The sequence below is a fragment of the Pleuronectes platessa genome, chromosome 8 (assembly GCF_947347685.1).
Source record: "Pleuronectes platessa chromosome 8, fPlePla1.1, whole genome shotgun sequence".
Lineage (NCBI taxonomy): Eukaryota > Metazoa > Chordata > Actinopteri > Pleuronectiformes > Pleuronectidae > Pleuronectes > Pleuronectes platessa.
In genome coordinates, this window is record NC_070633.1 from 7,888,158 (window position 1) to 7,911,536 (window position 23,379).

At 39.9% G+C, this 23,379-nt stretch overlaps 2 protein-coding genes and 2 non-coding genes across 5 annotated transcripts in view; 1 reads left to right on the forward strand and 3 right to left on the reverse strand.

Moving 5' to 3' along the window:
* polr1a (RNA polymerase I subunit A) lies at nt 1-21,563 on the reverse strand. Its single transcript, XM_053429571.1, has 37 exons — nt 21,374-21,563; nt 20,452-20,560; nt 20,170-20,265; nt 19,210-19,359; nt 18,805-18,915; nt 18,552-18,637; nt 18,278-18,366; nt 18,026-18,106; nt 17,655-17,772; nt 17,350-17,491; nt 17,075-17,236; nt 16,286-16,408; nt 15,904-16,131; nt 15,685-15,792; nt 15,393-15,539; nt 14,263-14,454; nt 13,928-14,077; nt 13,567-13,750; nt 13,374-13,456; nt 12,379-12,537; nt 11,651-11,749; nt 11,384-11,536; nt 11,071-11,153; nt 10,327-10,492; nt 9,140-9,263; nt 8,437-8,537; nt 8,108-8,307; nt 7,377-7,544; nt 6,732-6,867; nt 6,322-6,476; nt 5,891-6,020; nt 5,648-5,755; nt 3,786-4,061; nt 2,743-2,943; nt 2,407-2,524; nt 2,163-2,327; nt 1-530 (listed from the first exon to the last, which is right to left on the reverse strand). The coding sequence occupies exons 1-37, from the start codon at nt 21,448-21,450 to the stop codon at nt 400-402; spliced, it is 5,109 nt and encodes a 1,702-aa protein (XP_053285546.1). The 5' UTR covers nt 21,451-21,563; the 3' UTR covers nt 1-399.
* LOC128446584 (small nucleolar RNA SNORA5) lies at nt 9,960-10,094 on the reverse strand. Its single transcript, XR_008339634.1, has one exon. It is a non-coding gene; the product is annotated as a small nucleolar RNA SNORA5 (small nucleolar RNA).
* Nucleotides 10,299-23,379, forward strand: part of ptcd3 (pentatricopeptide repeat domain 3) — a 23,214-nt gene continuing 10,133 nt past the window's right edge. The window contains exons 1-4 of one of the 2 annotated variants that reach the window (XM_053429573.1): nt 10,299-11,167; nt 21,756-21,887; nt 22,454-22,506; nt 23,239-23,278. In XM_053429573.1, coding sequence (XP_053285548.1) covers nt 21,760-21,887; nt 22,454-22,506; nt 23,239-23,278 — 221 coding nt within the window. In that variant the 5' untranslated portion in view covers nt 10,299-11,167; nt 21,756-21,759. The remainder of the gene's footprint in view (nt 11,168-21,755; nt 21,888-22,453; nt 22,507-23,238; nt 23,279-23,379) is intronic. The other variant, XM_053429572.1, reaches the window with a different exon arrangement.
* On the reverse strand, nt 12,006-12,141 carry LOC128446582 (small nucleolar RNA SNORA5). The gene has a single exon (XR_008339632.1). It is a non-coding gene; the product is annotated as a small nucleolar RNA SNORA5 (small nucleolar RNA).

Below are 23,379 nucleotides of genomic sequence, written 5' to 3' on the forward strand. Positions count from 1 at the left end.
TTCACGAAACAGTCTTTTATTAAGATGTACGCAAACGGTTCAATACAATTTAAACAAATGAAAAGATTTATTATTAAATACAAGTGACAAAAAAAAAAACTACTTTTCCATGTACCACATTTTGCTGTGTGTATACTGTGTTGAGTTTCTGTACTCACACAATGCATCACTTTACAGTTAGATACAGTGATCCCATTCATTAGTTAAAAACTGGAATCATGACTATGAATGCATTAAATTCATTTTTAAAACAATGAATTCAGGAATTTTCTTCACCACATGAGAATGTGATGAGCCACGTTCATCACATTAAGTAGATCTGCCATAAAAAATATATTTATTTGTTAGAGAAAGTGTGTTACAGGCATTTTCAGAGAGCACAACTCAAAGACGTTCCACTCAGGTCTCACGAGGTTTCTCGCTAGTCTCCGACTGCAGAGGTTGTTTCAGGTCAAACAGTCCCGTTCCTCCTCGGACAATCTTCCCCACCACCAGGCAGGCCGAGGGAGACACTAGCTGGTCATGGGACCCTGAAAAAGGAAGAAAAGCCTTCAACAACAGCACAAAAAGAGACCATATCACTGAGGCGGGGCATTTGCAGAATCTTTCCAAATCAAATTGAATTATTTTAACATCTAACCAAGCCCCCGCCCCTCCGAAACAGATAAAGAAAATGTGAGAGTTCGACATTGTAGACGTTTCTTTAAGTATTTGCTGAAAAATCCCCCCCCAAAAACATGGTACATTCTGCCATTAGATGACTTATTTTACTCCTGAAACTATCACCTTCCCCAGACTGAGGCAACCCAGTATGAATGTTTACAATGTGTACTGTATGTCACAAATATACGTATATACCAGTCGTTGTGAGGGCTGTTAAATGAGGGCAGCAGAGGCTGTAGGACTGTAGGCGAGGACATGTAACATGAAGCCAAGGCCCTGTTTAGACCTGATATCAATATCTGTCCCGAGAGATCCAATCCCATCTCTAAGTTCGTTTGTTCCTACGCAACATAAAAATACCTTCTGAATGTGTCTCTTGCGAAACCTTGTGACCGGACCTCACTTCCCCTGTTCTTTATGCAAATTATCACCACTGTCCTTTGTGAGGCGTTTGCCATGTACTTCCATTGTTTTGGATTTGGCTGCAATGCTGTTTGACCCCTGAAACGCCAAAAGTGTTTATCGTATGAAATGACTCACTTGTGTTCAGTTTTTGCCCATACAGGTGACCTGCGGGTGAATCTCAACTTCTTAACCTTCTTGACCCTGTAAACCTGGCTAGCATTTGCGTGTTGGTGCAGTTGAGTGCCAAGCATCATTGACTAGTGACTGATTGTTGCCACCTAGTTCAAAGTGTTGATCGTTCCAGAGAGCTGCACTGATTGGCTGCAGACAGGAAGTGAGACTGTATAGAAGGTCTATTTTTTTTCATGTTCAGTTCCTTCCTTTTTTGGGGTTGGGAGAATGAAGGAGTTGAGTTCTTTTGTGTGTTTTGTTTAATTGATTTTCTTTTTTGTTCGAAATGAATGCTAAAGAATCCTGCCCTGCTACCTGGTCAGTTTTCCCACTCACATTCAGCCATGTTCATCCATAACAATTATTCTCTTCACCCTCCCTTGTAAATTGTTAGAAGAATTGTATATAAGTTATCATGTTTGAATGTACTGCTGATGCAAAGTGTGACTGTCTGACATAGAGGTGCAGTCTGGCACCTCTGAGTTCAACAACAGGGCAACAACGCTTTGCAAGAAACCAGACAGATGCTGTCTAGTTTTCTACTTAAACAGGAAACACACCTGGAAAGATGTGATGATGAAGATGTTTCACTTTTCTGTATGCAAATGTAACCCCACCTTGACCTTGTAACTGAGCTTTCGAATAAATACGCTGTATACGGGAAGTACCGTCGAAGTTGGCTGCGACCTACTCAAAGGCCTTGCAAGTAAAAACGTACGAGTGTATGTGTGGTGTTTGATTCGTGAATTCTTACAACATTGATACATGTCTGGGTGAAATTCCCTCGACATAAATACACTGTGATTTTACATCTGCTGAGGGAAGTTGGAGGTCTCCTCTCTTCCATCATGACACAAAGAACAACAAAATCAAACTCTTTTGAAAAACCTGCTTAATATTATTATTGTCACCACTTTTCTCACCCAGCATGGTTGCCTGCTTTAGGAACTTGTAACTGGTCTCGAAAGTCATCTGCTGCAAAGGGGAGGAGTTGGATCTGATGGCGTGTCGGTTTAAGGGCTTATATACACCTTCAAAGCACATGTAGTCCGCTACCAGGGAAAGATGTCTGGGGTCAACCTCGATACCTGAAATACAGATACCCACCAAATTAGGAGCAGCTCTGAAAAAACTAGGTGTCTTGAATATGAATGTGTGTGTGTGTACCGTAAACAGCAAAGACATCTTTGATCTCCTTCTCTATGACCTTCAAACCAACTTCAATCCCATAGGTCTGAGCCATGGCATGAACCTCATTAGAGTACAACCTGTTGACGTTCAAGATCTGGAATAAACAAAGATAGTTTTAATGTTGGGATTGTCCTTAAACAATGTAATGTCAATATTTACAATCTGGAAATAAAAAATAATACTTAATAACCATACACATCTTCATTATGAAATCTCTGCATTTTTTTTGTGTAACTGTGTTGCGAAACGTTTTCTTTTTCTTAATAACAGTGTTCAAAGGGTCCTCAGGTTTTACTGACGCTGCTTACGTACGTCACTGTAGTTGAACATTTCGTGCATGTTGATTCCTTCTGTGTTAAGAATCGTCTCTTTCTCTCCGGTCTTTGTTTTGGCCTCGTTCAGCAGGCAGCGAGTCAGGCCCCTGGTTTCCATGATGACGGCGTTCTGGGCCAGCGTTGACAGGACTGAGGTCAGGTCAAAGTGCACCTTGCTGACCGGTAAGACCACGTCCAACTAAAAACAGAGAGGTGGATTGAGGGAATGAGTGACTAAAGCATCATAACATTGTGTAAAATTTGTTAAAAAAACTCAAACAGATGACTGCTCCTCTGGGAGGCTGCTGTGCATAAACATAGATATTATTAAATATATATTATTCTGTCTTTTTTCAAGATATATATTTTTAAATTTTTTATATATTTTTCTTTCAAGAATAATAATGGCTATTAACTTAGTTTTTATATCTTGTATAAGGCCTGACACAAGTATTATTCAATCACTTTTACATCAATTAACCAATCTTAAACTCAGGGACAGCGAAAATGCTTCTTTTTTACCTAAATCTATTTGGGCGATAGTTAGAGACAACAGTCATTGTGCCACGGTTTCCTTAATACATTGGGGTATGTAGAGGAGACCCTGCCATGCAGTCACTAGTTTGCATTTTTTCTAACAGACACTGGTTTAGCACGATGAATCACCTTTTAACAGTTCCTTTTTGCAAAGTGCCCATGTATCGACTTTCTATAAAAAACAACGAACGTCAAAGGTAAAGACATTGCTAGATCATCATGGCTTATTTGTGTGTTCAGATTGTTTGAACTATGGCAGTGAGAAGAAGAATGGATCTTGGTGCATATTGTAGAAATTAAACATTAAATGTTTCAAAGTATAAACCATGTAAAGCGCATTGAGATCATGTATGTTGTCATCTGGTGCTATGCAAATAAAATATAGAAATATGGTAACAATGTATGTATGTGGTAGAGCTTAATGTCAATGATAAAATTTTCAACTTGAACAAGTATTTTTAATAGACTTAGGATGAGAGTAGGGTTCAATGACAAACAACGCACCTCACACCAGAGCTCATTCTGGTGGTCGTAGCAGTATCTCTCTATTGCTGTGTTGGACTGCAAAACAGAGTTGACTCTCATCTGACTCATGGCCTCTTCTTCTTCTCTTTCTTCGCCTTCCCCTTTCTTTGCTCGCTTCTTCTTCTTCTTCTTGTCCAGTCTTACTCCTTCACACTCAGGCTGGGACTCCTCCTCTCTGTCACCCGCCTCCTCTTCCTGATCTTCTTTATCTTCAGCATCTTCAACTCCATCCTCCTCCTCACTCTCATAGTCCACCTGCAAAGGAAAACATAGATGGGTATTAAATGTGATGTGATGATGGAAAGTGCACAGGTGATGAATGCATAATTTCTGTCACTGAAATTGTATAATCAACATCACAGGATCTCCAGAGCAAGATTTATAGACATCAGTGAACTCGTAATGTTGGATGGGGCCAAAGAGTGAGGTCGATACCAGTTACAAGTTAAACCAGTTGTTGTGGAACATGAAACCATTACTTCCTGTCTGAAAGTACTTTAGAGACATGACAAAGGTAAAACTCTGTTAAGGGGGACAAGTCTGAATCATGGCTTGCATGTTTACCACACTATTTCAGTTGAAATTATTTAAATAAAATTAATTGGCATCTATTTTGATCGATTCATTGTCATTTTCAAGCAAAAACGACATCTGGTGGTTCCAGGTTCTCAAATGTGGATATTTCTACATACTTATACAACCTATCAAAGAATTGAAAAAATAACTGATGTCATTGCTAACTGTAGGCCTAATTTCAAATATTATTCCGGGTTTTGAAAAATGCAGGGCAAGTGAAAAAAATCTTTAAAATTATTTGAATTGTAAATAAATATATATTCTTGACCTTGAAAACTGCTTACCAGTAGAGGAGTTTGCCTCTCTGTTTTCTCTCTGATGTGCGTCATGTTTAACGTTACAAACACATCTTTGACTGAGGCGCTCTCTAAGCTCGCTGCCAAATCTCATGTTTCCATCTCTGCAAATTAGAGCTGGATACGATAAAACACTGTCCACTGCGGAGTCATTTGACCAGGAGTGAATGCTGATAATATTAATTCCCATTGTAGACAAAAGCCAAATGTTAGTCTCTTTTGACGTGTGGGAAAGAGGCTTTGAAAACCTATTAGCTTTCAGTCACATCTCTTCCATCTTTCACAGGAGAGGCAACTCAGGTGAACCAACTGCCCCGTATGAGGAGGCCAAATTGCAAAAATAAACATGGTTTTCATCTTCAATTTCATGGTTACAGTCAGTCTGTACTTTTTTAGGAAAATCTGAGAAATTGGAATAATGCCATATTTGAATATAAAATGTAATAATGGTAGATAGTTCGACTTGAGGCAGACGTTAAGGCACATGGTGTTTCACAGTGGTCAGATTTTTGTGTTTTCCAGGAGTGGACAGGGATTCAGCGTAAAACTTCCAGTGTGCAAGACTTACATGAAAGGATCTATTGGCAGAAATTGAATATAAAATATTCCTGATGATGTTTTCCCTAGTGTGTTTCATCTAAATTGTACGAATTGTTGTTTTCTTTACCCTAGAATGAGCCCTTTATATTTAAATACTCTATATATTTACATCGGTAGCAGGTCCTCTCTAAAGAAGCCTTCATGTGTTTTTACAGTAGCCCAGACTGGACAAACTGAATACCTTTTGAGTTTTTATGACATCTGAGAGCTACCAAAGGTTCTCTCATGTTTGGAAGGGGAGGTTGAGGTGAGGGGGATTCAGCTGCAACATGCGACTTTACCACTAGATGTCACTAAATGCTACACACTGAACCTTTAATCACATGACAAAACACAAGTCAGTATTAAATATTTTATATTGCTTCATACCTCCTCTTCCTGTTTGCCTTTTCTCTTGGCATCTGAAGCATCAGCATCCCCTTCGTTCTCCTGGTCATCGACAATGTCTTTCCCCTCTTCTCCTTCCCCGTCGTCTAACTGATGGACGTCAACATGACAAAGATCAATAGTCAGTTTTCAAGGAGGAAAAGGAAAGCTCAGAAAAAACATTCAACAATAAGTGACGACTTTTATAAAAATGCTGAAGATGGACAAAGCAAATAAAACACACACCCCTGCTGTGCCAGCCGATCCATCCCCGGTGTGGTCATTGTCTCTAGGGGTGGCTTTCCTCGTCTCCACGGCTATGGAAGCCAGCTTGGCGCTGCGCTTCTTAATGGCTTCAAGGAGGAGACGGAAAAACCTGGAGAGCGGGATGGAGAAAAGATGAGGTGGTTATCAGGAATATTAATTACTGATTTCACACATTGATTTTATTATAGTTTTTCTTGGATTATATTATATTTAATTATAAATTATTCTACTTTTATTTTCTTTTAAAATATATATTGGTATTTATTTTATTTGTAATGCTTGTACTCTAAAGTATTACGTGTTACCCTTTTCTTGTTTAACCTTATACTTGTGAAGCGCTTTGGTCAACAAAGTTATTTTAAATGTGCTATATAAATTAAATTGACATTGACGAACACACACGCACGCACCTCGTCTCCATGTAGTGGAGGATCTGTTGTGGCGAGAGCAGCTTATCGTTACAGTATCGCTTGGCAGGCAGGAAGTGGAAGGAGACTTTAAACGTCCGCAGCTTTTGGTGGCCTTCAATCCGCAGTGACTCAACCACGTCAACTTTCTGCAGAACCTGCTCAAGCATACACATAGTTGTGATGAGTTTGGTATTTTAACTCCTACACCAACACAGGTCTAAAAACACACAATGAGAGATGAGGAACACACAATGAGAGATGAGGAAATTGAGAACAACGAATAGGGGAATTCACTGGTGAGTGCTGACATAAGGAAACAAGGTAGAGACATCAAACAAGTCACACAATGAAAAAAAGGACAATAGAAAATGAGCCAGACACAAAAGGAGATGAAAAGCACATAGACGTACCTCAGCCAGACAAACCCTGGTGAGTTTCTTACGAAGCGTCTTGGCTTTCTTCAAGGCTCTCTTGTTGTTCAGTACTGGGACGCTCATCATGGGAGTTTTAATATTGGAGCTGGCCACCATGAGGATCTCTCTTAGTCTGTGACACAAACACACAGATACAGACCGAGTGAGGATCATATGCTAGAAGGGAAGGAAGGATGAAGCAGGAGGCAGGTGAGATCAGAGGAAATTAATTGAAGGGACAGAGGTTTCTGATATACTACACTGAAAACTAAATGAACACTCAGAACTGATTCAGAAGTGTTTTTGATGCTTTAACAATGGGATATTAAATCTTAAATATTAGCTGAATAATTCTCTGTCATTTTACCCTCAGTTGTGCATAAACTACAGGGTTTGAACTTGTTTTTGACCAAAGTTAAATAATTATGGGTATCGGCCATGCAAAGCAGGTAATTATCCTTTATCAGAATGAGCCAGAAAATATATCGTGCACCACTATTCAACTCCTGCAGCAAAATTTTCACAAATATCTAAAATAACAATCAAATTATAATGAAGCTGTGTCTGTCCTGGATTATGTATTCATATAAACAGACAAAGAAAGTAAATCAAGAATGAGTAAAAGTGAGGAGGGGACATTACCGAGGAATTCCCAAAGTGACGTTCATCTCTCCTCTGCCAGCAAAGTGGAAAGTGTTGAGCGTCATCTGGGTGGAGGGCTCTCCTATGGACTGAGCAGCCAGCAGACCCACAGCTTCACCCGGATCACATAGTGAACGCTGCCATTTATAGTGCAACAGCTGGCGAAGGCTGTAGACAGAGAGGGAGAGAAGGATGATGCTCATGAAAACGTCACTTTAAGTCAGAACAGATAGCAAGGAGGTGGGTGTACAGACAAGTCAAGTTAGAGGAAGGGTCTCTTTGCATGGCATTTGCTGGTATGTGCACAACTACAGCTGAAACTACGGAGTGAGACTGTCTGTGTGGACAACAACAGGTGCAGGTAGTTCTGCACACAGATATACAATGCAGCACTGGAGCAAATTACCAAGTACCAGATTCTTTTGGAAACTTTGGCAGAACAAATTGGAATATGGTGGGCTGCCACTTAATAGATCATTAATGGGAATCTTTGAAATGGCAAGATTGCCATTTCAAAGATTATGAGCCTTGGCAGTTACAAAAAACCCTCTCAGAGTGCCTTTCTAGATCGTCATGAGACACATGCATATTTTTCACATCTGTGGGTGCTGACGTTATTCTGCTGAGTGAACCTGAAGAAGCTTAAAGTCAAATTAAGTAATTTCAGTGGTGATTAATTCTGAACTTGTCAAGATACTGACATGCTATATTTGAACTCTGACATTTGGTACCTGTGATTGTCGATCGTGCCTTGACTCGTCATGCCTCTGTTCTGCAGAAATTTCTCTGTGATGTCTTGGAAGTTTTCAGACACCGATCCAAAGCAGACGTCTGGCCGAAGCAAGCCTATCGAGGGCTCGGGGCAGCGGGAGGACCTTCTGCTGTATTTCGATCTGCTAACTTCATCCAGAGAATACCACTGCTGTACAAGCTGTGGAGTGAGCAGTGTTCACATTAGAGTTTCGTGACACCAGGTTGGAGGTCATTCTATGCATAAGAACAGATTGTCTCATTAATCTGACAGATCTATTAAGCATTTTAATTTGCTCTATATACTTACTTGATGTACAGCTGCATTTCTGCCGTTGACATCTGGACCTGTACTTTGTTCAGTCTGTTTTAGTTTTGCCATCTTCTTCTGGGAAAACAACAAGAACGCTCCTGACACAGACAAAACACACAAATAGGACTGACTGCCATCATTCACAAAAACAACGTTGACATGTGTCACTTCACAGTACTGCAATTCTCATGATCCAAAGAGTAGTACTAAAGTACTGATGCAGTCATCAGTAATATCTTACCTATCTGCTTAATGCTGGTGAGCACCACTAAATACCATGCCCCCAAATTTATGCTAATTGCAGGAGTAATTTTCACTGTCCAGTCGACATGAGGCCTCGAGGTTCAGAAAATTGTTCTGCTCATCTAGCTTGCCTCAGATGAGCTTTGAAGCAGAATAACCAATTTCACTTTGTTATGCCCTCTCTGCCTCCTTTCCTCATCATAGCATATCATAGAGCAGTTTTCTAACCATCAAGACAAAATACTTTATAGTTACTACATTTTCTGCTGAGGAGAACGTTTTGGGTGTTTATTAAAACTACAAAAAATGCAGAAACTCTAAGTTTAGAAGCAAACTCTGGTTAAGAGTTTTAAAATAACAGTAACCATTTATTGTTGTCACCAAATTATGAAAATGTCAGTGGTTTGAGCGCTGAAGATGAGAGAAATTTACTACATAGACACAAGCTGTTTAGTACCTCTCCGTGGACATGCCACTTCTCTCTTTGTCTTCCAGCGCTGGATGGCTGCAAAGTGTTGATTGGCAGCCTGAGGGTCCAAATGTGCCATAATCTTGTCAAGGCCCTGTGATCTCTGGATGACCTGGAAGAGGAAATATCTACTGCTATAATAATGTTCAGCGTTATGCTCCCTCCAACAGCTATGTGGTCATATGTTTTCAAACAATGAAAAGGGAAATTTAGTTTTCAGTAGAAATAGGTTGTTTAAAGAAAAGACTCATCTGCGAGTGAACCTGAGGTGAGTAGTTTCATCAGCATGAAAAATAAACGGTGTCGGTCAAGAAGTTGTGTAAGAACACTTGCGCAGAATTAAAAAATGAAGTGCAAAGGTGCCGTATGTTGAAGGTCAACATTTTGGGTGATACATTTATTTAGCAAAGAGATTTACATAAGAACCTTGATAACGCTTTCACATTTGCAAGTTAACTACAATCTACACCGGTTTACACATAATGCAGATCATTCATCTTCCTTAAATCAAGTTAATATATGAGCTCGAGACATCCTAGTATTCCAGTTTTTTTACTTTAGAGAATAAAAGAATTTGCTTGCCCTGCTCATCGTATCTATGCGATGCTGAACTACAACGTAGCTCCATACATTAGAGAAAAACAAATAGAAGGCATTCTTCATTTAGAGAGAGATAACAAATAACAGTTACAAACGAAGAAATTAATTTCAATGAAACAAAATAATTAAATGATGAGTGGCTGGATAAATGTTTATACAATGAAGGGTATTTACCGGGATATCTTCAGTGTAATACTCAGTCAAAAACGTTTGTGTGTAGTACATTTTATCCCCAGTGGTCACATTGAAGCACCGTGGGGCCCATGAACTACACTTCACTGTTGCAGCCATTTTGGCCAGTGGCATCCACTGAAGAGGAAGCACTGAATTTGACAAGGCTGCGATATTTAGAGTCAGATGGATTTACTATCAGCTCTGGACTCATCCTCGTGGGGCCATAACAATCATTAGCTTAACTTTGGGCTAGTCAGCTTTAGCTCTGTATTGTCTGCAACAAGCATCATGTGTCATCTTAAAGTACATGGCTTAACTGCACCAGTGTTTCCTCCAAAACCCAGTTTGTGTTATGTGGAAAATCCCCTAAATGCAGTGTATTTGTGTTTTACAGATCTTACCTCATAGTTGTCCTCAATGAAGGTAAACTGTCGTGGCTGCAGGAACTGAGTCTTGGGGATGTCCAGCCCGTCTTCACCATACAGAAACTGGACCACGGACCCATCGCTGTCCCTCACCGTTTGATCATACTGCACTACCAGACCCTCCAGATGTTTTATGACACATCTGCAGAGAAGACATGAGGGAGGACAAAGGAAAAGAGAGACAAGATAAGTAGGGTGCTGGGAACAATTCATTTCATCCTACTGAACGATAAAATAAAAAGTTTAAGGTAGGTTTGAAGCACATTCGAAGGAGCCATGTGGGGGCAGCATATTGTTTCTGAAACACCTGACATTTAGTACTAAATATGGTTCGTTCGAAACGCATCCTTAAATTGTGTGTTTGAGTCTAAACTAAAACTACATCAGGAGCCTAGTGGGGGTGGCTGTTTAATAAGTTAAATTTCACCCCTAATTACAATTACATTACATTTCCTTTAGCTGACGCTTTTATCCAAAGCGCCTTAAAGTAAGTGTATTCTTCCATGAGGGTACAAACCCAGAAAAAGAAGAATCAAGAAAGTACAATTTCTTAAAAAAATAGCAAAACTACAAAGTGCTATAAGTAAGTGCCATTTAAGTGCTACTAAATTGTTAGTTTCAAAATTGTATTCAATAACCATGTATTCTGTGCCTTACGTCTTAATGGGTTAAGATGACTGCAGCATTATCTGTTCTATTGAGCAGTGAAGTTTTGATTACCTCTGCAGGTATCCTGATCGAGAGGTTTTCACGGCTGTGTCGACCAGTCCTTCTCTGCCAGCCATACAGTGGAAGAAAAACTCCTGAACACAACCAGGTCACACACAAGACAATGACGGCAATGTATTATGATGTCACATGAGTCTTCATTAACACCTGAAATAGCTTATGTTACAAGGTGTAGTGAGAGTTACAGAGGGCAAGCTTGTGTGCAATTGGCATCACAGGGCTCAGCAGGAGATAAAGTGTAAAATAAACTTTTAAAACATGTCCTCAACACAACGCAATTTCACTCACAACTCTCTGCGTGTACCTGTGGTTTGATGCCTGTGAGGAATCTTCCAGACACGAAGCCCCCAGCACCCGGTGCAGGGTCATATGGTTGAAAACACGGCAAGAATTTCCCAGAGGGCATCAGTGGAGGCCTACGACCTTCTAACTCAATCTGACCTAGTAGACATGAAATCTGAAACACACACAGATTTTGGATTAAGCTTCTAAAGTGAGTAGCATGTGACAAAAATAGAGTTCAGGTGAATGTGGTAGTGGTGGTGGGAAGATGTGTGTGGTGAGGGAGTACCTGCATGGTGTTCACAGTAGATCCTTTGGCTCCTGATTGGACCATCAGTTGAAGGTTGTTGTCTGGGAAAGAGGTGTGGAGTCCAATTGGCATACACACCTATAAGAAAGGAAGGGATTTTAGATACCTGCCTGACCACATGCACTGCTTCTTCTTTTACAGGATGTTAAAATACATGCAGACATGTAAGTAGTCGTTACATTTGTATCAGTAACCTTCCCAGAAAAAGTAAGTGGTTTAGAGCAAGGACAATTTTTTGGGACATCAGACCTTTTATGGCAGAAAGATAAACATTTGAAATCCAGTTGACTGGACTGTTTGTAACGTATCTGCAGTGTAACAGTAAGACAATAACATGTGTCTGTAGTACATTTTATCCCCAGTGGTTACGTTGAAGCACCGTGGGGCCCATGAACTACAATTTCACTGTGGCAGCCATTTTGGCCAGTGGCGTCCACTGAGGAGGAAGCACTGAATTTGACAAGGCTGCGATCTTTAAACAGTGGAGTGTTCCTCGTGTCGCTTCTGTCCTCGTATGATTGACTCTAGAATTGTGAATTGAGGAAGATGTGCTACGTACAGTATGTGTATTTATTAAATTTAACATCAATAATGATGTTTCCTGAGAGAGTTCCTGTTTGAAAACAGTTTGTGTTTCTATACCATCATTCTGACGGTGTCTTTTCCCAAAGGAGTAATAAATAAGGACAAGAAGTTAGTGACAACACCTTGTTGATTTCATTGTTGACTTGGTTAGCCACTTCCTTAAACTTGTGGTCGGCTATGCTGAAGTCCCTCTGGTCTGGGTTAAGGTGAGCATCCTGCCAGCGGCTCTGAGCCTCAGCTTGATCCACGTCGGAGGGCAGTTGGAAGGCTGCCTGGAGGGCCTGAAATTAAAGCACAAAAATAATCCATGTTTTATACTAACACTTACATTAGTTAGTTTACGCCATTCCTTGCAGCAGCAGCAGCAGTATCAGCAGACCCTCACAGCTGAATTCAGTTCGTATCAGGCCCATTGAGCATGGGTGGAAGTCAGGAACAGGCCACTAGCAGCCTGAGCTGTCGAGCCGCTAAAGCTAATACACATTGATAAACACCAATCGCGAATTTCAAACATTACCAGTTTGGCAGAATTTAACAGCGACCGTGAGAGGAGACGGTAGTACCCAAACACAAACAAGACTGAAGACTGGCCAAGCTTTGGTTTCGCTTTGACTTCTTAATTGGGGGCGTGCATTATGCCATTGACCCCCATGCTGACGTCGACACATGGTGGACTGTTAGCAAAATCAAAGATTAGGCTCCTGGAAGAGTGTTAACTATGGGATTTTGATTCATGCACACCATATACATTCACAAAAAGAAAATACAACCAACTAGAGGATAGGTTAAGACTGAAAAGGCACAATAGGTCTCCTTTGAAAGGGGTACTTCATTTTAGGTTGTAAATTTGGCTATTATATATGAACTTGGAAACATTTGAGAGTAGTTTTAAAATAGACAATAGACCTAATGCAAGACCCAGTCATACTATAATAATGCTTTCTTCCTAATGTATGTGAAAATGGAGTTCAAATACAGTATTAGAAACAACTACAATGAATTATTATTACTCATCTACTATGGGCTAGTCCTGTTTTTGTCTGATTGACTCAAGATTTGATTTAACATCCGCAACAAAAAACAGCAACAGATTGAACAAGCTGGTTCCAAAACTCACTTTGGTGCCAATGCTGAGTGATTCTTTTATGATTTTTGCCCTCCGTTTATTGGCGCCGGGTTTCACCAGGATGTCCTCCACACCTAGACACAAAGACCAGGAACACTTAAACTTAAACTTAACTGGAAGCTGTTCCTGCAGTTCATTGTCAGGAAAGCAACAAATAGCTTGACTGGTGTTCTATGTTTCTTGCCCAAAGTGAAGCCTCTGTAAAGCTGCAGGTAGGCGGTAAAAAGTCGAGCTAGACAGCTGAGCAGTTTCCCGCTCGTCTCTCCTCCGTAAAGCTCATAGCAGCAGTGGACCAGACCATAGGCTGAGGAGCCATAGTGAGCTTTGTCCAGAACCCCCACAAGCAGCTCACCCTGACGAATCACCACCTGGGACACAAAGACAACAGGAAGATAAAAAACTTTCTGCCCAAACAATGAACAGATCTACATCTTGATTTATATGATGCCCAAACTTCAGGAGTCCTTTTTTTGAAATTCTTCTGGACACATGTTTCAATATTGTTGTCACATTGGTTTGGACTGGAAAGTGAAATATTTGTGGACCTGTGAGTCACACATGCTGTCAGGTATGTATCCCGGAGCAGCACGTGGCGGGACTTGGATCCACGCCTTGCTGGGGATTTTTGATTTTCCGATCAGGTTGAGAGGCACTGCTTTCTCTGGGATCACATTCAGTAGGAGGGTGGACACCACCTACAAATGCACAACACAACAGTACAACTGAGTGGATACAAAGACAGTGTACTCAATAAGTGCCTTATGGACACAGTCATGTTTTTATCTCTAAACATAGTTCAGCATTTGATATAAACTGACACATAGCTCTCATAGTTTCTTTTAGTTTTCTCTGTCATAAACTAGTGAAAACAAACACCTACCTGCTTGCCTGTCCACAGCTGCTGAGGTCTGATGATGGCTGGCGGCAGCAGTTTCACTCTGCCTGGTTTATCAGTTAATCCTCGATACACCAACTCGGTGTACTGGTCTCTGGTAAAGAAACAGCCTCGTATCGTCATCCTCGTTCCTGACACCATGTGGTCCTGGATCAGACCTGCCAGAGGTTTACCATCCTACAGAGAGAGAGGGAGAGAGACAGTGAGCTTCCCACTGAGTCTGTGTGGAAGAATTATAAAGCTACAAAAGTAATAGATGGCTTCCCAGTGTGAAGTGGCCAGAATAGCTAAATACAGTAGAGTAAATGTTTGCAAACTTTTGATCACCTGCGTACTGTTCCTCTCACAAAAACGTAATACTGGAATATATAACTGGTTTTAAATTAATAGTCTAACTATTTGAGAATATGCAACAGTGCAATGTGCCTAAACTAATAAATTACAGATCCTATTTAATGGATTTATGTGGGTACATATACATTAACGTGACAGACCGCATATTTAATCAGTATGATTAAATTAAAAAGTACATTGTGTAATATTTTAAAGGTTTTGCTCCTTTGTGTCCATGAGCACAAATCTCCTTTAAAAACTTACTGAATATGCTTATTTACACTGCATGTCTGCACATAAAGAGATAATCTTTTAATAGTTTTTTTTATCATATCAGCTGGTTTAGTGTCATGACACCTTCTTTATTCGAATTTAAGCATTGAGGGTGACTGACAGCTGAGATGACTAAGTAGAAAATAACCATTTACATCTTCAAGCCAACTCTTATAACTGTTTTATAAAGTTACTTATGTTTTCCCATGTCAGGAGGAAGATGCAGGAAGCAAAACATGAAATGAGTCTGTTATGAGGGGGTTCCAGGTTTACCTGACCATATTAATCCAGATGATAGACACAATCAAGACCAATGAGAGAAAAAGGGTAATGAAAGAGCTGAGACTCAAGAATTAAGATTCTAAACAAATCACCCAATTAAACAATATGTCCATGTCCAGTTCTATTATTAACATGATCAGACAGTGGCAGTTATTTTTGAGTTGAGCATGGTTCCATCACCATCACCGTCTGGCATCTGTAAAGTGAGTGTGTTTGTCTACACCAACCTTAGGAACTAGGTACTGCTGGTCAGTGCTGACTAATGTGTAGGCCTCTGCTCTGCCTAGCTCACTCTGAGGGAAGTGAGCATTCATCTCGTCTCCATCAAAGTCAGCGTTGTAAGCCTTGCAGTTTGCATAATGGAGCCTCAAAACCTGTAACATCAAGTTGATAGAAAGCTCGATTTGTTAGATATATATCTACAACTTCTAGCAAAGAGATTTATCATAACAGTGTTGTAATTCCACCCTGCTTCTATAATGAATCACAATCAAATAGTCAGGACAGATAAGATGTTACCTTCTCTCCTGGGAGGATGCGGGCACTGTGGGCCTGTATGGAGGGTCTGTGTAGTGTCGGTTGTCTGTTGAGTAACAAAACATCTCCGTTCTTGATATGACGATTCACCTGGAAACACAAACACGAAGAGAAGAGTATAGTAACAGGAGTGCAAGTATTGGGCTAACTTGTACTGCAGAGTTAATATTTGCAAGTGCACAACCAGAGTATTAAACTTACTATCTTCACTGGCATCTTATGTGGACCAGGACAAGGCGTCAGCAGTTGCTTAGCCACAGCTTCCCTCTGTTCAAGATTGGAGGATGATAGGATGGTTTTCCTGCCATCCTCGTTTATCACCATGGAAGCACCGGGGTGAATGTTAGGCCCGTTAATGACGGCCTGGCGAAGCTCCTTCACGTTCCATGGAGTGACAGGCTGAGGGTATGTCAGCTTGATGGCAAACACCTGCACCATAAAACAAAAGATGATGAGTTTGTTTGATGCTGGATCAAACAAACTTCTGCACTTCTAAACTTAAGCACTTCTGATGTTTCCTCCCTTTAACAAGAAAGTTAGATACTCTTTCTTTTGGGGTAACGCTAATCAGAGTGAGATGTACCATGGGTATTCCAATCTCGTTGGTTCCTATGTACATGTCTGGACAGATGACAGAACGTGCAGCGAAATCCACTCGTTTTCCCATCATATGTTTCCGGAACAATCCATCTTTTTTCTCCAAGATCTAGCAGAGACGAGGAAACAATCAGGCAACTGGAATAGATTCATAAACCAATAAACAGAAAAAAGACAAGTTTGTCTGTAAATCAGCAACATTACAAAAAAACTACTGTACGAAAGACCATGAACCTGAAAAGGATGTGTTTTTTTGTCAGGTAAGAACCAATGCAATTTTGTTGTGGATCTGCATGAAAATCTAGATCTAGTTTCATCTGCTTTTCAATTTTTGTTTGTTTATAGAATTAAAACAAAAACTGAACCAGTATTGATATTTCTAGAGGGATGGCAAATGACTGAAGAAAGAACCCATTCGATTTTGGAGCAGATTCAGAGAAACAGGCCAATCTAGGAGCAAACCATTATTGTTTCAGTTTCTCTAATGGCTAGATAGGCTGTTTAGCCTTGGCGGCGATACGAGTTCGACGAGCATCCCTCCAGTCATCATTGTATTGATTTGTAGAAGCAACAGATTTGAGATAATTGGAAAAACATAGTAGTATATAGTATTATCCTGAATAAAAACACCTTTATTAACTTTGACTGGGTACCAACATTTAAAGCCCTGACATAGTAACGACAAAAACAATGGTACAAAATTCAAGGTACTGGTGCTGTATCAGTTAAATGTGAACGATACCTAAACCTTGTGTAATAATGAATAACCAGATACCTGTCTGATTCCAGGGTATTTCTCTGTCATCATTTTGTCCATGTCACTGTCAAACACGATGTTGACGTGGGTCTGTAGTCGGATCCAGATGTTGTAGAGTTTATCTGTCAAAGTCTGTCCAGTGATCCCTGCCAGAAACGACTGGTCTGTCTGTTCAGGAGCCTGAAAACCACGGGAGGGCAGGTCATCTGGCCGTTCGCAATCATCATGTGGCTGACCACAGAAATAACATCCTGTAACTGGTCACCCCAGTGCACATACATGTAGAACCTTACCTCTTCTTCATGAGCATCATTTTCCCCGGCTATGAGAGCCAGAAGTTTCCTTATGATTCCACAGTCTTTCATGACAGCCTGCATGTTGACTGTCTGACCGTTAGTGAACATCTGGTCACCAAGTCGATTGATTGGACGATACCTGACAGACAGAAGGTGGCGTGTGAGGATAAGACAAATGCACACAATCTGACCCAGCTCTGTTGTCAAATAAAATAGAATTTGCTTAGATAGCATTATTAATTATAGGGGAATCCCTCCTAACACTCATTGGGTTATCTTTAAATGTATATTAAATTCTGTACCTGCAAGGTGGAACCACCAGCAGCTCCAGGAAGAAGTGGTCAGAAGAGAAACCTTTATCTCCCTCTGCTGACGCTGCAGACTCCTCCAGCCCAGAGAACAGACACCTCAGAAAGAAACCTGGAAACAAAAGAGGAGAGAAGGAATAGATATGAAAAACCTTCCTGAACCCTTAAACATGACAGGAAAACAAACAAAAAAAGACAAAGTAAGCAAAAAAGTCAATACCGTTTCTTCAAATGATTATTATTTTTTATATTTATTGAAATGTTCATCTGTAAATGTTTAAACATTGTGAAATTGGCAGTCACAGGGATGCCCATGAATTAAATCAGGTTTATACACAGGGTGGAGGGTGGTAAAGAGGACATACCTTCTTTCTCCCACAGACTGTTGACGTGTTCTCTGGCAGTGCTGGCGGTCATGTACACTTTCTTTCCAGCCAGTTGATCTTCTACAAGGAGAAATGAACCAGAATGAGATCTTTCTACAGTATGTGAAGTTAGGCCCGAAATGGGGGCAGAGTTATGTGTTTAACAAAAGCTACACAAAACTGCAGCAAAAAGAACAATATGTAATGTAATGAGGGAAAAAAAGGACAGGATATGTACAAACCACTACTCACCATCCGGATTGTCAGGGGTCTTCAATCCTGAAGGCATCGTTACAATCAGCTTGCTGTTGTGCTCATGGCGTACTGGAAACCTTCCGCTCCTACACACAATTATGACTTTGAAAATTGACAACATCTTAACAAAAATATTCAATGCACTATTACTGTACAGCTAGCACCATGACACAAATAAAAAGGCGGTATGAATGAATTGATATAAAAAGTAGTTCAGAACATAATTAAATTATATTCGTTTTGTCATTTTAATAAATGCGAATTAACTTACCCGCACAACGGACATTTCCTTGTTTTCATGTTGATCCTCCAGAAGTCATTTATCAGACTGCTCTTCTTTTCAACAAGATGTTTAATCTGATAAACACAAAGTAACACAAACTTAAATATGGTCTGGGTAAATTCTGTGTATAATACGATATGGTTAAATCATCTTTAATAGTCTTCCCGTGAAATAGGTGTACATGTGTCAGTGGTTGTGTGTCAATGTGTGTGCATGTGTTTGTGTGTAATTGTGTACTCACTGGTTTGGTGATCTGAGGACCTTCGGGGTTGTCTCCGAGGGTTTTGTCTGTAAAAGCTTTCAGCACCTGCTGGATCTCATCTCCAGAGGCTTTGGGATTCTCTTCAAGATACTAACACATGATGCACACAAATTCATCAATCACACTTAATCATCCTAACACATACACAACACCAAAGAACAAAATTACTCCACCCTATCAGGAGTAAGACAATAACAAATTCACCATGAATAAACAAGTAGCCTATTATACAAATCCTCATAAGGCCCACAATAAAACATCCCTATTCGCTCTTCCTCCTGATTGAAAGTATTTTAAAAACAAATAGCAGTTGTTTTGTATAGTGTGCTTTAGTCTGCAAGATGCTGCTGAAATGACTAGCTTCCACAGCAAGGATAAACTCACATGGTTAAGAACTTGCTCTATGGTGTAGACATCTAACAAGGCTCCGTGGTCCACTAACTTCAGCTGGCTCAGCAGCAGGTGGAGGGCTGCTCTGGGACACGTTAACATGTGACACGCCAGACAGGACCCGCGGATCAACAGGTACAGTTTCTGATGGAGGAAAATGAGAAATATTGGTAAAAATGCAAGAAAAATATGTTGAGTCAATCAACTTTTAAAAAATGATTTGAAAGTCAATGTTAGTTCATCAGACCTTAAGTGTTGAGGAATTTATGACCATACTCACACATTTATTTAGATGCCACTATATATTAAGTACATAGTGTATAATACATTGTATCTGTACACTATTAAGAGAAGAGTGATTCCACAGATCCTCCCTCCTCTCTAAGTACTACCCAAGATCAGGTTATAGATAAAGGGCCAACCAACAGTACACTGTAGTGTTTACACTTAGGGACCGTCATATCTAACTCAGATGCCTGAGACAGAGAGACACCAACTTCAACTCTCACCAACTCCCACTTTTTTGTGTATTTTACCAGTGGCAAGACATAAGGACACAATGTGATTTATATATGCATACTTTAGACTTTACTATCCAATGGGATGTGAAAGCCTACATGTTACATAGAGGGTGAAAGTAATTCCAGCCATTCATGGATGTGCTTTTAGAATGGGTGACGCAAGTAGAGGAAGATATATGGGGATGCTGTGGGAGACATCTTCAGACTTGGGGGTGATAATTGCTCAGTTAGCGTTTGTATATTATTCCACCTTCTGGTCTCCTTGATGCATCAAGTCTACATTAACATTTTCAGCATAAGACATCAGCTGCTGCCTGAGTTCTCCTCTCACTAGCTTCCACAAAACATCCAAAACACTTAAGCACACATGCTGGTCGTGTTATCGTCATTTGCGTTTAATGTGTGGGTCTAGCGTATTTTTGAAAATGCTTACATCAAAGAACAGTGGGTTGTAAACAGGTAGAGGAAGTTCCACATGTCCAAAGTGACCCGGACACGTGTTGAAGTCCTGACAGCAGGTCGAACACACCTGGAAAAAAAGATAACATACAGTTTACAAGAAAAATAGATGTACATAATTTAATGAAACACAAAGAGAAAGGTACAACCACTTAAGTAAGTAATAGACTGAACTCTGGCATGTAACAGATATGTCATGACTGTATTTTACAATACACAGAACCTATATAATGGGATTCAGCAAAGACAGACTGACCTCTTTGCTGTCTGCTGGTCCAAGGGCCAAGTCGTACAGACCGTTTGGAGCCACATTCCCAACTCCATCGAGGAACCGGAAGTTAGTGATCGCCTTCACACTCAACTTCCTGGACAGCAGATGAGAAAAATAACATTTTATCAGCTACCTTCCACCTTTTACTTGCTTATTTTTTACCTTACCGAGTGTTTATTTCACTATTCTCTTTTGCTGGTGAGTTTTTTAGTGGTGGTGTTTTGTGGGTGGATGTTAGAGCTTGTGATAATACTATATAAATAATTATTGAAATGTGAGAAAAATCCAATATATATTGATAAAATGTCTATGCACTGTGTACGCACAGTGAGGAGATACAACCCAATTGATACAATTACTGGAGGTACTTGTTCTTCACAATAGTATTGGTGTCTATGCTTTTTTACTTCTACTCTACTGCATCTCAGACGAAAACATTGTACTTTTTACTCCACTACATTTGATAAGTGGACCTTGTTCGTGATAAAAAGAAGAATGTAGAAAGTCATAAAAAGCAATAGATCTAGTTATTGATAATTAGTTATATCTTTTAAATTTAATACAAATGTATTATTATAATACAAACTTTTGAGTGTATGGTTCCTTTATATTATAATTTAACACTGACAAGTTACAGTGCATTAAAAAAAAGAGTACAAACTACACTAAGATAAGATTTGAGGCACATTATGTACATTATGTCATCTCAGTGAAACGGCACTTTACCTCTTTAGGGTTGTTTTGAGCGTAATAATGATAGATCGAATAGACAAAATGCACATTTACATAGCAACACACTGCTTAACTGAGAGAAGACTGTTGGGATATAACGTTACTACATGTTAGCATGAGCAGACAGGTTGTTTTGAACTCGTGTTTAGCATTGAGCTAACACGGGAACCCTCACCTTATCTCCTCGGCAGAGTACATGCCGAACGTCATGCCCTCCAAGCGCCGCCATGGAACATCTTTTCCGAACAACATGTTGTAGAACTACGAAACTTCCGCAGTTATAGTAAAATCATGGCGTTTAGTTATAAACTGCACGCAACGTGAGGCTGCTCCTGTGTCGCACGTGGGACAGTCTGAGGTCAAACCAAAACACGGAGTAAGGGGGGAGACACCAAACACAACTGAGGCTTTTACAAGAACTACATTTATATTAACATTTCAAAAATCATATATAAATCAAAATTGTCGATTCAATTGTGATAAACTATGAAAAAAATGTTACTTTATCTCTAATGGACAAGTTTTTATTAATTTATCTCTCCCCCCCTTTTATCCAGCTGCATGGTTTCGCCCTCCCAGAAGCCTTCAGTTTGTATCAACATGGCGGCGCCCGGGAGGCATGTAGGACATTACATCCAGAGAAACGGACGGTTTTTGACTAATAACTTGGAGCAGCTGTTTAGTCACAGGTATCAAATATCCACTGCTGTGTTTTGAACCAGACTGTCATCGATTCAGTTTTTTATATCAGTTTATTTATCTGCTGTGCGGGTCTAGAAGCGGCAGCTAGCATCGTTTGACAGGAGGTCATGAAGCTAATTCATCTCTGCAGCACAGCACAGCACCTGCTCGACATAAAACTGTTCTTCATGTAGTGGCATGTAAACGTTAGGTTTGCCCTTAATGTTTCCTACAGTTTGTGTGTAGCTACGGGTTGAACACGGCAGTTTTAATTTTCTACTGAAGGACAAATGACTGTGATAATTCAACTTCTTAACATTCATTATTCGTCTAAAGCCTTCATGTCTGTCTTTGGATTTTTGTCTTGAGTCCCCCAACACTTGAACTTAACCCTTTAACAACTTAATCTACCCTGGAAAATGGATACTGTTGTTGCAATAAGAGTTTATTTTAAATAAAATAGCCTATCAGAGGATTTTTAATCTGTAAAGGTTGTCTTTTTTTTTAAATGTAACTCAACACATCTTCCTTTGAGCTCAATGATTTTCTTCTTTCTGACCTTCTTTTTTTCTAGGAGTTTTGGTTGGACTCCATGTCTGCGACAACAGGCTGCAGAGGCTCATAAAGGTACATTGGAAGAACGTTGTGGTCATGATTACAACATTTGGCAAAATCCATTCAATTCCAAAGTCAGAAAAAAGACTTTAAGATAAACATGCAAAGCCCTGTCATCTCCTGTCAAAGCTTCATTTAAGACGTGTATTCAGAATATAACAGGGTGTTTAGGCTGGTGAACCAATCCTATAAAAAGATCAAAACCTAGAATAAACAACTCCTACTAAGTCTTTGTGTTAACATTACTTAAAGCGATGGATCACTATTGTTACAGAATCGGTTAAAGTGAAACACGTTCTTATACTGGGTTGACATGTTCCGTCATCACCATGATGACTGTAGTTTATTTTGAATCAATGCCACTTAGCTCTGTGCTGCTGTGCCCATGCTCCTAGATGTGTATTTATCCGCTGCTAAAAATAGTACTCAATTAACACACCATCTTCTGTTTGAGTAATATATAAGATTTGAATAACCTAAACCACCAATAAACTATTATATATTTTGCCGGATTTACAAGAACTGTAAGAGAGGAACTAAACCAGTGTTGGTTTTGGTGTGTTGTGGTATTTGTTGATGATAATTAAATGCAGAATATTTCATTGGCACATGAGACAATTTAGATTTTAGATAAATTATCTCCTTATACTAAGACTTGACCCAATCACCTTCTAGGGCTGTTGTTTATAATCTTTAAAATATCATGTACATTAAAGCTGTACCTCTTCCTCTATGATGTTGCAGAATTTACAGAGACTATTGTCATCCCAAGGAAGAAAACATGGTATGTACCATATCAGGGTTCAGGTGTCATACACTACAGGCAGCATGGATGCAGTGTGTTAAAAGAGAAACCTTTTAGCATTTATCTTGACATAAATTGTC

Coding starts and splice junctions, on each gene's coding strand:
- polr1a (XM_053429571.1), bottom strand. CDS start 21,450: ATGTTGTTCGGAAAAGATGTTCCATGGCGGCGCTTGGAGGGCATGACG. Junction 15,793..15,903: donor ATAAGATGCCAGTGAAGATA/GTAAGTTTAATA, acceptor TTGTGTTTCCAG/GTGAATCGTCATATCAAGAA. Junction 9,264..10,326: donor TCATTGAGGACAACTATGAG/GTAAGATCTGTA, acceptor TTCCTCTTCCAG/GTCATCCAGAGATCACAGGG.